At 45.7% G+C, this 14,348-nt stretch overlaps 1 protein-coding gene across 1 annotated transcript; it reads left to right on the top strand.

Moving 5' to 3' along the window:
• The first annotated feature begins 129 nt into the window (after positions 1-129).
• podxl2 (podocalyxin-like 2) lies at positions 130-11,417 on the top strand. Its single transcript, XM_030373963.1, has 13 exons — positions 130-519; positions 2,476-2,804; positions 3,143-3,464; positions 4,735-4,856; positions 5,061-5,250; positions 5,579-5,719; positions 5,911-6,083; positions 6,210-6,284; positions 7,202-7,358; positions 7,483-7,544; positions 8,017-8,196; positions 8,624-8,785; positions 9,161-11,417. Exons 1-13 carry the CDS (start codon positions 471-473, stop codon positions 9,218-9,220), a joined length of 2,022 nt encoding a protein of 673 aa, XP_030229823.1. The 5' UTR covers positions 130-470; the 3' UTR covers positions 9,221-11,417.
• The last annotated feature ends 2,931 nt before the right edge of the window (positions 11,418-14,348 follow it).

Raw genomic sequence — 14,348 nt, forward strand, 5'->3', positions numbered from 1 at the left:
AACTAAAATAATTGGGATATCTTATCAAGTAAGTTGACATGGTGAAGTATATATTACATTTACACTACTTTGCAATGGCAGTGTGGACCCCCCCACCCCCGTCCACCCACACTAACCCAGTCTGGGCAGACCGCTTCTTTGGATCAAGTCCTGATCGGGTGAATCGCAGCCTATCGTGCTGTGCTGCGTCACGTTCACATCCCAGACTCAGGGGTTTCTAACCTTCTGGTCTTAATTCCACCCTGAAGCTCAAAGGAGGAGGGAACGCGGACCGCTGGTCTTGATATATTCGGCAAACCAGGTGTGTACTCCGCTCTGTCAGCCGACAGTCAGATACCAGACGTAAGGGAAGCCAAGGAACGGGGTCTAGAGAAGGGCCGTGGTGACGAGAATGACGTACCCTTGACTTGTCTTTCATCCTCGTTGACCACCACAAGCTCCGATATCAACGGCATCATCAGCCCGTGAGGATGCCGTCCGCCGCCGGTTTAACGGCGCTCTTTCAGATGCTGCTGATCGGTGAGTCTGAACCTCGCTATACGGATCGCCAGATAGCAATGCATGAACTCGTAGTCGTTAATCGTGTCCGCATTTCATAGACAAGCATGACGCCGTGTGAAAAACTGATTTTCTTTAGCCCATGTTGTGGTATTATCTAGGCCTGCGTGCGTGTGAATATATCGCAATGCTATAATGATTAATGTGTGGATGTGTTTGGGATGGCACGCAGCGCGCACACTGCAGTGTTTACACAGAAAGTGAGACGGGACTGCAGCATTATAATAAGATACGGGTTGGCGCGATGTGGCTAAACCATTTTAGTAGGGCGAGGGGGTTTCCGGAATCCGTGTAAATATTCAACAAAGTTTTAGTTCAATTTGACCGTATCGGGAACTACCTTGTCATCTTCATCTGCACCTGTCCTTCAAACGCAAAACCCAGTCTCTGTCTCTGTATGTGTGTGTGTGTATGTGTGTGTGTGTGTGTGTGTGTCTCTCTCTCTCTCTCTCTCTCTCTCTCTCTCTCTCTCTCTCTCTCTCTCTCTCTCTCTCTCTCTCTCTCTCTCTCTCTCTCTGTGTCTGTGTGTCTCTGTCTGTCTGTCTGTCTGTCTGTTTGTCTGTGTGCAGTTGTGTCTGTCTGTCTGTCTGTCTGTCTGTCTGTCTGTCTGTCTGTCTCTCTCTCACACACGCACTCAAACCTCTCCTGCAAACCCCATTATTCTCCCCTATCTCCCCCCCCTCCACACACACACACACACACACACACACACACACACACACACACACACACACACACACACACACACACACACACACACACACACACACACACACACACACTCACACAGACCCAACCCCCAACCCCAGATTTAGAAAGATTTGGGGAGGTGTGTGTGTGTGTGTGTGTGTGTGTGTGTGTGTGTGTGTGTGTGTGTGTGTGTGTGCGTGCGCGTGCGTGTGTGTGTTGTGGTATAAGCTGATCAGGGGCCACATATCTACAGGGCTTTGGATGAATCCCTAACGCAGACAGACAGACAGACAGACAGACAGACAGACAGGGGAGGATACATGCACAGTATTTGGAAGAAGATAAATCTTGTAAAACCTAATAATGTAGAAGTCCTCATACCTCAACGTAACCATCACTAACCTCATGCCTAAACTTAACCTCATACCTCAAGTAACCATCTCTAACCTTATAACTCAACTTAACCATCTCTAACCTCATGCCTAAACTTAACCTTCTATAAACTAATACCTCAATTTAACCATCTATAAACTAATACCTCAATTTAACCATCTCTAAGTTATTATGTTAAATTGCAACCCATCATGACATTATAATCTGTTCGTTGAGGTCATCCAGACGACCATCTGTGTAGCCAGGCACAATGGACAAAGAGATGCAAGATGGGACAGATGGACAGACAGATAGACAGAGGAGAGATAGGAAATCAGGCAGAAGAAACCAGAGTATGACAGACAGTCAGACAGACAGACAGACAGACAGACAGACAGACAGACAGACAGACAGACAGGGATACAGACAGACAGGGATACAGGGATACAGGGATACAGAGAAACAGACAGACAGGGATACAGGGATACAGAGAAACAGACAGAAAAGAGATGCAGCCAGAAATACAGACAGAGATACAAGCAGACAGACGGTTCGTCTAAGACCATGATTACAGACGGATAACGACAGACAAATAGGCAGAGAACCAGATGGATGAATAGATGGATGGATAAAGAACAGAATGCATCAATATAAAAATAGATGAATGGTTCTAATGAATAAATAGGAAGATACACAGAACATGTTTTATTTTTAGATTTGATTCAGAACTAATTGACACATACACATCAGTACCGATAAGAATTAATCACATTTGATCAAACCAAAATGTTGAACAACAGACTCTGGGAAGCTCGTTAAAAACTATCATCATCTCTTTATCCTCTTCTTCCTCAGGCCTGGTCACAGGGGGGGCGGAGCCTCTCACAGGGCCCCAGCCAATCAGGGCCCACCAAGAAGAGCTGTCCAAAGTCCGAACTCTTCCAATCCAGGAGTTAGCCAGACCCCGACGTCAGCTAGTCCAGAAGTTAGTCCTGGCCCAGCCCCATCTGGTCCACGACATGAGCCGTCCGGAGGTCCAGGATACGGCTCGGTCCTCCCAGGCCAAGACCCTCTCCTCCTCTCAGTCCAACACGACGCAGAACAACCCCCTCCGGGGCGTAGCCAGGGCCCCTGCCGCACTGACCACTGCAGAACACACGCTGGACGAAGTGGAGGTGATGGAGGTGGGGATCAAGCCTTTTACAGATTCATTCTATATTATACTATTTGTTGTCAATTAACAGATGCATTTATCAAAAGCGACTTAATGCGGAAATTCAGACAATGACTTAATTTTAAATGGCTTTGGATGAAACCGTCTGCTAAGGGATTTAGGCCCAATCCCATTTCTACCCCTTACCCCTTACCCCTTCCCCTTACCCCTCCTCCTTGTTTTGAAGGGGGAAGGGGAAGGGGAAAGGGGAAGGGGAAGGGGTAAGGGGTAGAAATGGGATTGGGCCTTAGTGTAATGGATATCCATTTCATTTTTGACAAGAAGCATTTCAAACCCGTCCATTTCCAGAGGATGGTCCACCTCCACCCACCCCATGAGACCCAGGAGCTCCGGGGCACGCCCGACTCCCCCGACCCAGAGACGGAGCCCCGGGCCGGGCCGGGGGCCGCGGACTCCTCCCTGGAGGCGTCGGGACTCTACGGAGGGGACACCGAGGACAGAGAACGAGCAGAGGAAGGAGAGGAGAGGGAGAGGAGAGGAGGAGGCGAGAGAGAGGAGGAGGGCTGGGAGAAAAGGCCTGGGGGGGAAGAGGGGCAAGATGGAGGTGTTCAGCTCTGGGAGGACCTGGAGGAGAGCAACTACACGCGGCCCGATCTGGACGCGTTCATTGGTTAGTAAGCAACCATTATGGAGTCTCTCTCTCTCTCTCTCTCTCTCTCTCTCTCTCTCTCTCTCTCTCTCTCTCTCTCTCTCTCTCTCTCTCTCTCTCTCTCTCTCTCTCTCTCTCTCTCTCTCTCTCTCTCTCTCTCTCTCTCTCTCTCTCCCTCAATGTTGTCCTTATGTTCCATTTCTGCAAAAGTACATCTGTCTTAAAATGTCATATTTTCTACAATATAAAAGGAAGTGCTCCTCTGTCTCAACCTTCTCTGCCTGCCTCGGCAACAAAGGTCTTTCTGTGTCTGCCTGTTTCCACTGCAAGATTGTGGTCACTGAGCCTGTACTTCTGTAATTCTGTTCAGGATCAGATAGGAATTCATTCTACTTTGGTTTGAGGTTTGGTTTGTCCAATGTTCCAAATAGTCTTCTTTTTCTTGATTAATTATTTAGTTGACTCTAATTGGTGTTTGGGAAACAGTGCTGGACTGAGCTCGATGTGTGTTAGTTAGCTTCAGCACCAGCTGGCACAGGGGACTCTTGTCAAGGTTCAGTTCCTGGGTTTCTTGTGCTTCAAAATGAAGTGTATTCTTGGGACTACATTTTAAGTGCATCCAGAATTTTAGTGCTAGTTTTTGGATAAGTATTGCAGCCAATGGGTAACGACCTAATCTGCCCTACATGCGTTGTAGGGCCTCTATTGGATGCTTATGTAGTGAAGTCATGTGCACTGAGTGGACTCCAGACCTTACTTCCATACAGCGCGATAGGCTCTATTATACTGTTGAATAATTTGCACCAGATTGAGATAGGTATGTTTATGTTGTAAAATTTAGATTTTATTGTGTAAAGGGCTCTACAGGCTTTTTCTTAGAGTTCATTCACTGCCATGCTGAAACTTCTAGATGCAGTAATATTCAGACCAAGGTAGGTATACTCCATTGTGTGTTCTAGGACGGTGCTTCGAACATGTATTTGTTTTCATGACATCTGGGCTCTGTCTCTTCCTCGCCTACATTCTCTCTCTCTCTCTCTCTCTCTCTCTCTCTCTCTCTCTCTCTCTCTCTCTCTCTCTCTCTCTCTCTCTCTCTCTCTCTCTCTCTCTCTCTCTCTCTCTCTCTCTCTCTCTCTCTCTCTCTCTCTCTCTCTCTCTCTCTCTCTCTCTCTCTCTCTCCTTCAAACCCCAGTATACTCCCCTTCACACACACAAACACATGACCGACCCCCAACCCCAGAACGATTTGGGGAGACTCATAGTCTCTGACGTGTCTCTTTGTGTTCGCCAGGCTACAGTCCATCTTTCCCCCAGTCCTCCCCCGAGGCCGGCCCTAGGCCAGCTGACCAGTCCCCCCCAGGGAGGCACCACCACCCTGGGCTGGAGGAGATACCCGCTGCCGTTGTCTCAGAGGTTTGGAGCACAGGCCATTCTTCTTTCACATCAAGTTCTTCATCTCAAGATTTGAGCAACTTGTAGCACGAATAATAATGCTCCTGCTCATACTTTAAAAGGATTTTTAATAATCACTAATAATATTATTTATACTTCTACTACATTAATCACTACTACAGTTATAACTAGTGCTGATGGTAGCCTACTCATGTTGTTCTGTAGGTGATGCCCGTGGCGAGGGGGGAGGGGGAGGGGCAGGCCAGTGGAAACGGAATCTTCCGCAACTCTGTTACCGTAGCGACACCCGCGTCCTCCTCCTCTTCCCTGCATCCAGTGGCGACGGAGACCACGGAGACGGAGACTGGGACAGACTTCGGGCTGGTGGGATTCGCATGGTCTGACGTTCCAAGAGGTACTTCCTCTGAGGAGATAAACGACCACACTTTTATTTGGATGGCAGGCACCAGTGGATTAAAAGTGTGGACAATAGAGTAGCACATAGTTAGTGAGGTAACCATTCTAAACAGCTAACTTCTATACTACTTTAATACTTAGTTAAAATTGTTGTACATAGAATAGTGAACAGTTTTAGAGGGGTGCATTAGTAGAGGTGTGGGTTGGTTAGAATAGTCAAATCGATAAAGGCATTTAAGAGAATATAGTTAGTATAGCGAGTCACACAGTGAGATGCACAGTGAGATCAGAAAGTATTTTAGATTGTTCTTCCTTCTGTTTAACAGCTGAGGAAGAGGAAGACGAGGAGGAAGACGAGGAGACAGGACTTTCTCAACTGGACCTTTTGACCCTGAATCCCACTGTGCCCGAAGTGGGCTTGGCCCCAACTCGAGGGCCCCTGCAGCCAGCTGTGGAGACAGAGGAAGGTGTGTGTGTGTGTGTGTGTGTGTGTGTGTGTGTGTGTGTGTGTGTGTGTGTGTGTGTGTGTGTGTGTGTGTGTGTGTGTGTGTGTGTGTGTGTGTGTGTGTGCGTGTGCGTAGTATCCTAGGTAGTGCATTAAGGGCATTTGGTTCATGATGTGATGACGGTGTTTAATGATTGGCGTGTGGTGTTCTAGAATCCGAGGACTTCAAGAATCCGAGGCTCCTCCCCCATACCACAGACTTCTCCTGGGACTTGCTGGGACTTACCACGCCAACGATGGCTCCGGGATCAGAGGTTAGAGGAGGCGGAGTCACAGAGCTCCACCTGACAGAGGCTCACCTAGACGAACTGCTGAAGGCCCAACAGGTACACACACACACACACAGAAGGGGCAGACTCACAGATGGACAGATAACTGCTTTGCTAACATTTCTTCTCCCTGTCTCTCCCCTCCTCTCCTCTCCTCCTTGTGGTTCTCTTTCTGGCCACTAGGTGGTGTGTGTGGACTGGAGTGAGTTAGCGGGCCGTGGCTACGTCTTCCTAAATATCAGCCACAACATGAACTGCGTGAGTCCAGGAAGATTATTGTATCAAAATTGTATCAATACCCATCGGCTAGAATTGTGTTCAGAGTTGATTAGAGATGAGAGATGATTATATTTATCCCTATGGTTTCCTGCATAGCAGTAATGGTTTCTACGGAAGCCAAGCAGGGCTGGTCCTGGTCTTTCCTTGAATGGGGGAGCAGTTGGTGGCAGGGGCGCCGAAAAGGGGGGGTAAAGGAGACGGATTCTAGGGGCCCATGATGGAAGGGGGCCCAGAGAGGCCCCTAATGATGATGAAATTATAATACAGAAAAAATAATGACACTAAGTTTCATTCTTTTCATGGGGCCCAAAATCCCTAGCGGCGCCCCTGGTTGGTGGTGGAAGAGGTGTTAGGGCCAGTAAGGGCTGCTCAACCCTCTTGCCTTTGTTATATCCCCAATACCTTGGGACAGAGATAGGCTGTCACAGTGGCTGTCCACTGTGACAGCCACTGTGTGCTAGCGGCTAGCCCATACTGGCATCCATGCGTCACCCTGGTGGGTGCTACACACTGGTAGTATCATTACCCCCCCTCCCCCGCAAATGTGCAATAAAGGATAAAGTAGCTAAGATGTAGCCAACTGAAAGCTTTAAAAGAGGCTACAAAAAAAGTATTCGGACACAGCTCCAATGAGGCGGCACTAAACTACGCCACTTTATACAAGACAATACGATTGGCTTGTTAATGATGTGATTGGCTCGTTAGGGCTGTGACTGGCTCATTAATGCTGTGGTTCTCTCGTTTAGGAAAATGGGTGCAGGGCATTTGCACGATGTTGACTAAAATTAAACATTTCCCAAACCCTTTGTGTGTGTGTGTGTGTGTGTGTGTGTGCGCGTGTGTGTGTGTGTGTGTGTGTGTGTGCGTGTGCGTTTGTGCGCGTGTTTGGTGTGCAGGAGGAGTTCCGTGCAGACCAGGGAGTGAGGCTACTGGATTTGATGGAGCGTGTGTTCGCTCGCAGGCTCAGCAGCCCTGAAGAATCCTGGGTGTTATACCTCAGCAAACCGAACCACCACCAGCCCCAGCTGCTCATGAACGTGGCCTCCAACCACGGTACGAGCACGCACATTACACACATACAACCCACCATTCATATTCATATTACCCCCCTACAACACGCTATTCACATACATATGCATAACAGATATGTATATTATATTATGTTGGCATGTTTCAGGTGTGATCGCTACTAAAGAGGTGCTTCAGATGCTGGGAGAGGTTCGAAAGAGTTTAATCCAGGTAACACACTGAGCCAAAGACCATGCTACACCCCACCTAGGTGACTTTTGCTGGCTCCTCCAAACAAAGGGTGCAGGGTGTTGGTGTGGAAAATCCGGTTCATGGAAAGTTTTTGCAAGTAACGATACATGGCCTAGTGCTCCATGTTGCCTTGAAGGAGATCTCTCCCTGAGTGTGTGTGGAGATGGCTGGTCTAACCAGTGCCCAGGTGTGCAGCCTCACCCAGCCCCAGATACACATCCACACACGGACAGACAGACAGACAGACAGACAGACAGACAGACAGACAGACAAAGGGATAGATATTGGTGTGTGTGAATACATAAATATAAGTATAAATATAAAAAGTATATATATATATATACAGTATATTTATATTTAATGTGTGTGTTTGTGTGTTCATACAGCTTGGGGTATACGTTATATATATATATATATATATATATATATATATGTGTGTGTTTGCATACAGCTTGGTGTGTTGGAGTTCGGGGCAGCCAGCAGCTGTGCAGTACAGCCAGCTGCCAGCAGAGGGGACTACAGCAAGCTGCTGGTAGTCCTACTGATCATTGGCTCAGTCTGCCTGCTCATCATCTCCTCCGGCCTGGGATACATCTGCTGGCAGAGACGGCTCCTGGCCTCAAAGACAATGGTGGGGACACATTAACACACACACACACACACACACACACACACACACACACACACACACACACACACACACACACACACACACACACACACACACACACACACACACACACACACACACACACACTGTCATCACTCACTCACACACACAGTCAGTCATTTACATTTAGATTTAGGGCATTTAGCAGACGCTTTTAACCACAGCGACTTGCAATAAGTGTCTTTGTCAGAAGAAAGAGAAACAATATATCGCCGTCGGTACAGTAAGGATGTTCATAGAACCAAGTACCAAGCACTAACAATTGTGAGGTTTGTCAGGTTTGTCAGTCAGTCAGTCAGTCAGTCAGAGAGTCAGTCACACACTTACTAGCACATAAACTAAGACACACACTCTCCCATGTAACAACCCCCCCCCCCCCCCCAAATAGTCTCGAGCCGAGGAGCTTCATTTTGTGGAGAACGGTTGCCATGACAACCCTACCCTGGACGTGACCAATGACAGCCAGCCTGAGATGCAGGAGAAGAAGGCGAGCACCAATGGGCTGGCGGGGAGCCGTGAAGGGGGCGAGGCCGACAGCAGCCGCTGGCAGGTGAGTAACATGTGCATGCTGGGACAGTTCAGAAGTGTTTGTGGGTCTGTAGCCGTGTCCCAGTCCATGGGGATGAATTAATTAAAGAACCCCTATTTTAATTCCAGGTATATTTCAGTCTTCAAAATGAGCCATTTCAAAAATCGATCCAGTTTGACATCAGAAGTAGGAGTGTCGACCCAAATGTTTGATGGGTAGATCAGCCGACCCTTGTACCCATTGGACTGTACCAACTGGCCCACTGATCTACCCGTAATGCATCTGGGGGTCAAATAAGAGCCTTTAAATAAGTATGGTATCATTTGAATGTATACTAAAGATTCGGCACGTTTCTGATAGGATTCTTGGTAATGTTTCTTGTTTATTCCCCTCTAGGTTTTCGTTAACCAAGCAGGATGTGAGGAGGAGGAAGAGGAGCAAGACACCCATCTCTGATAGACAGAGGAAGAGGAAGAGAGGGAGGAGGAAGAGCAAGAGAGGGAGGATGAAATGGGGGACGTCTCATATCAGTAAAAAATATTTGAACACAAGAGAAGGAAGAGAGACGATGAATAATAGACGGATGTGTCTCCCAATCACAACTGAACCAAGCTGGTCATGAGGAGGAGTCACTGACATCACAGGAAGTCATTGTCGCAGAGGTTCTATCAAAGTTAAAGTAGAGTGTAGTGCCTAAAGCACATTTTTAATTGTTTGAACTTTTAGCATCCAACATAGACTTGAGTCCCTTTGAGGCGAGTGTAAAAACACAACCCCGCCTCATGCATGCTCTCTGTGCTTTGCTCTGTTAAAACCTTACGATTGTAGTTCTTGTTTGGGTCACGCTACAAATGTGATGCAAAATGTGCGCTCCGTGTGCTTTGGGCTCAGGTCTCAGAGTGTTTACATTGAAGGAAAGAGTGCCTAACAGGTGGGTTGGTGGTTAACGACAACACATGGGAACGTTCCCATTGGTTAACTGGTTTTGTGAGGTGTCAACCTTGAAGCATCTGCATTGGAAGTGTGCTGTCCTCAACTCTCAGACGGGTTTGGACCTGACACCTCATCATCGCCGAGACCGCCTGGGGGTGACACCAACTCCTCCTCCCACATCTTCGACCAATCATTTGGCCCCTGGCCTCCGGGAGCGACTCTGCGTGGTCCTTTTACTGCTGGCGCTGAAAGTGTCTTGAAGGAGCCGGCCCTCCACCTCCAATGCCCTCTCTGACCGCTATATTAAACCCAGGAAGCCTTTTGATGCTTCTTTAATAATGTTGGCATGGCAACTGCATTCAGCTGGTGACCTCTAAAGTGGAGTCACATGTCATCCGTACCATTCGGCCCCACTCTCTGCATCCAGGCGTCCACACTGCCCACCCGCCCAGGCCCTTCAAATGTCCTGATCGGTACTATAGCCCAGCCATGCAGCTAAGTGATGCTATGCTACGTACTTTAGCCCGGCCATGACGCTACGTGTTGCTACTCAATGCCACATGCTACATCACACAGTGTAGCATCACTATGCTACACTGTGTGCTGTAGCAGGGCCAAGTAGCTATTATATGTTACGCTGCGGGCTATAGCCGCCGGCCATTTAGATACACAATGCTATGCTTGGTGCTAAAGCTGGGCCATGTAGCTACAATTTGCTACGCTATGCAAGCTGTACGTATGCCACCCACTTTACTGGTCATCGGTTTAAAGGCTGCTAGTATTGACAATACGTATTTACCGGCCTTGTGGTACACGTCAAATAGTGAGGCTACCTTTTTATTTTGCTTCGATTACGCTTAATGTTCTGAGGAGAGATAGCCTGCTGTTTCTGGGGATGGAGTGTAACCTTAAAAAGAACCCAGTTTATGGTTTGCCAAGCAACTTTTGGTCTCGTTCTCTGCTCAATGCAGAGCCTAATCTGATTGTATGTTCCTGTCCAGGGCCTAGAAGTGCTTCTTCGTGTGCAGGTGGCTTCATTACACTCAACTGGACTCTGGAGGCTGACCCGGTTCCGTTTTCTATTTAGCACAAATGTTATGGTCCAGCAATGTCGATTAAATCAGAGATCAATGTAGCAAGACAAGCGTTGCAGTCGTCAGCTTACCCAATGTATAAAACCAGGAACATACTATGTTTATTTTTGTCTGAAGCAACATTTTCACAAAGGTTTCTTTCACGCGCTTGCAAATTATCGATGTGCAAAGTGAACCAACAAATTACTCTGAACTAATCGTAGCCTATTCAGCTTGTGTTGAGTTCAAACCCATGGAGAGTCCTGCAGCCGGACTCCAGTGCTCTGCATGACCCAAACAACCGCCGATGGACTACAGGCCGGTGCAGCAACCGATGATCTGCTCGCTGTGGCCTCTTAGCGTTTTTAGCAATGCCTGATGTCGTGCACGTGTTTCCGAGCTTAACCTTTCGATCACCCCAACATGTATCTGCATAATGGCCTTCCGCTCATTGGCTGTCCGATGAGATTATCGCCATGGTTACCCAAACTTATTTTAAATTGATTTCATAGTTCATTTTTTTTAAATACATGCATCATCTGCTTTTGTCCAGGTAATAAGTTAAACATGACAAATATATATCAGAAACCTAGTTGTGTTTGCTCATTACTGGAAGAGAATGTTTTCATTGAAAGTTTTGTAAGTTGTATTTTTCATTCTTTACTATTTACACCAGTATTGTGTAAAACTGAAGCAGAGATGTCACATTCTGCATGAATTATTATGCTTACATTTAAACCCTTATAGCGTCTAACAAGACGTTAACATGTTGAAAGTCTTCCCCCTGAGCCTTGCAATTGTGTTCTACCAGCAAGAGCTACAGCTCCTCAAGACACAAGCAAATATAGTAAGATAATATACAAATATATTAGATGAAACTCGGCAATCACAGCTCATTTATATGGTTAATATACTCTTTTACCTACTTTGGAATTCAATTAGTTTGTGCTTCCATATTTTGAGGCAAGTAAATGGTAGCAATCCAACTTACCCTTCTCTATAGTTACAGGGTAAGTTGGATATATAAGCGGTGGTAGTTCCCCCTTGAAACATTTAGTTAGACAATGAGTAGCTACAGGGTACAATAATCTAAAGCAGCGTTTGTTCTTTAAAAACATTACAAAGGTTAAAATATGCGAATAGCAAACGTAAAATTGAAATCCCGGTGGTTCAAATCTGAATCAGGCGTCCACTAGCACGATGCTGGTAATAGCTTAGCTGGATCGATTTGAGTGTGTTTCAAATTCAAATAAATTTATTTTTCCCGTGAGGGAACTTCATCTCACTTTTACCTCATGTTTTGTAATATGCCAAGTGTATCGATGAGTGGTATCAAGGACTTGCATCCACACGGCCGTAGGTTTAATAAATCCGTCAAATTTTTCAAGTGCTTGATTGATAACGCCCAAAGATTTTTTGGAACATTTGTCTCCCGTTAATCAAAGGTGCTGTTGTGCCATCATTTGAGTTAACTTTCTAAGAAATGGCATATCCCATATCTTTCAGTTATAATTACTATTGTTTCTGCACCGTTCATTTTTTCTCCGAAATTTTGTAAAAGTCTAACCTGAAAATAAGGTATGGTAGGCTACTGCACCCAAGGTGGCTCTATTGTAAAAAGTCATTTATTGGGCTTATTTCTCCTCACCAGATTGACCTGGACTCATAATTCTTTCATGATATTAATCTCTAAAATCGGATGCAGCTCTTAAAAAAACCCCATATTTTTTTATTTAGTTCCATTTGAGAAATATTGGCCAATAAAGTTGGAGCAGTTAGCCCATTTGTTATTGTATAGAATAACATACTACTATCATAAGGTGGATACCAATACTCCCAACTACCAATAAACTTTTTGGTACTGCACCCAAAGGAGGCACTATTTAAAAAAAATATGAACAAATCCTTATTTCTCCTTACCAGATTGACCTGGACTAAAATTCTTTCATCATATTAATCTCTTAAATCAGATGCATTTTTTTCACCTCAGTCTTCTGCTCTAAAATGTTTACTTTTAACACAATTTCATAGAAAAGCTAAGCGTCCACAGCCTAAGACCATTTTTCCTATATGACCATTTTATTATTGTATAACATACGACTATCATTTGGTGGATCTGTATACTCTTTTAAGAAGGGCCTTGATTCTCTTGTGAAATGTGTCCTTTGAGTTTTCGGGATTTTGTGTGCTTATCAATACATTTTTACCATGTGAATAAGGCTACAGTTCAGGTTTATCAGTGGCTCCATGGGATAATGCCTTTTACTGGTGATCCTTAGAGTTCGAATCCCGATGAGAGCATTATGAACAAGCTGAACATGACGTTCGGCCATGCTCTGCAGCCCACTCACTTGAAAGCCGAGGCACAGTATGGCATCAAGGGGAACACCTTCATCAACATCTTTCCTTCAAAATGATATGTCATATTTATATGTCTTCCATATATATCTTCCATCAGTGTGTTCTTGACTTTTCATTTTGCTCGGACCCCGTTAATCACCGCTTGCCATCATATTTTGGTATTTAAATTTATTGTGAGTACTGATTTGAGTTCAGTGCGCCTGCCATATGTATGAGCCAATTTAGATCTTAGACCACTCCCGGCTTATTTCTTACCAATAAGTAAATTTCTTCTCTGATCAAACGGGGTCTTATAGCCTGTCAAGCACAGGTGCGTGAAACGCAACCCTTCTAAATGCTAGAGAAAGGGAGGGAGTGAGCAGAGAAGGGGAAGATGTTTAATTCGTAAGTCTTGTATAGCCTACTATTTTCGACTTTTGAATCTTACCTATACCAGCTGTGGTGCGGACTCGGATCTTCGGATCTTGTTCATTCCAATTAACAAATTCTTTCGAGTTGGATCGTTAATTTGCGCATAGACATAATTTGTTTCATATACGATAGTCTAATGCGCTTGCGAATGGGTACATACGGTAACACAGTGAAGATGGAGGGGCTACGTTAAAAGTGTTTTTTAAAACAGAAACTTTTCATTATAGGTCCATGAGACAAGCAGACAAACAGTAACAGTAGGCCTAAATGATATAGCCAAAATTCTCTTTTCCTTAATCACCTTAATTAGGTATATTTCTGCACATGAAGTAACCATGTATCTGAGGATCTACTATACAAAAATTTAAACAATCCACCAAAAAGAGTAAAGTGATTAGCATGCGCAAAACCAAAAGCAAAATGAACAATCTTCTCGCAGATACATGAATGCAACACGTTTCAGTTGCAGAGCCATAGAGGGATGGAGGGGACTATTTTTGGTTGATTACTTTAAAGGTCCCATGGCATGCTATAGCTTTATGGATGCTTTAATATAGATATTAGTGGGCCCCTAACAGTATTTGAAGACGTTCCCGAAATTCAACCGTGGTGCAGAATTACAGCCACTATGAGCCAGTCGCACATTGAGCTTTCCCCAAACACGCCGTTTCGGTGTAGCTTTAATGCAAATGAGGAGGAGAGAGGCGAGTCAAGGAGGAGGGTGGGGGTGTGGCCCTGAGCAGCTTGCGGCCACGGTAACATGCGCTCTGTTTACAGTGGATGTATCGCAATGGCGAGGCGCACTC

The sequence above is a fragment of the Gadus morhua genome, chromosome 13, assembly GCF_902167405.1.
Source record: "Gadus morhua chromosome 13, gadMor3.0, whole genome shotgun sequence".
Classification (NCBI taxonomy): domain Eukaryota; kingdom Metazoa; phylum Chordata; class Actinopteri; order Gadiformes; family Gadidae; genus Gadus; species Gadus morhua.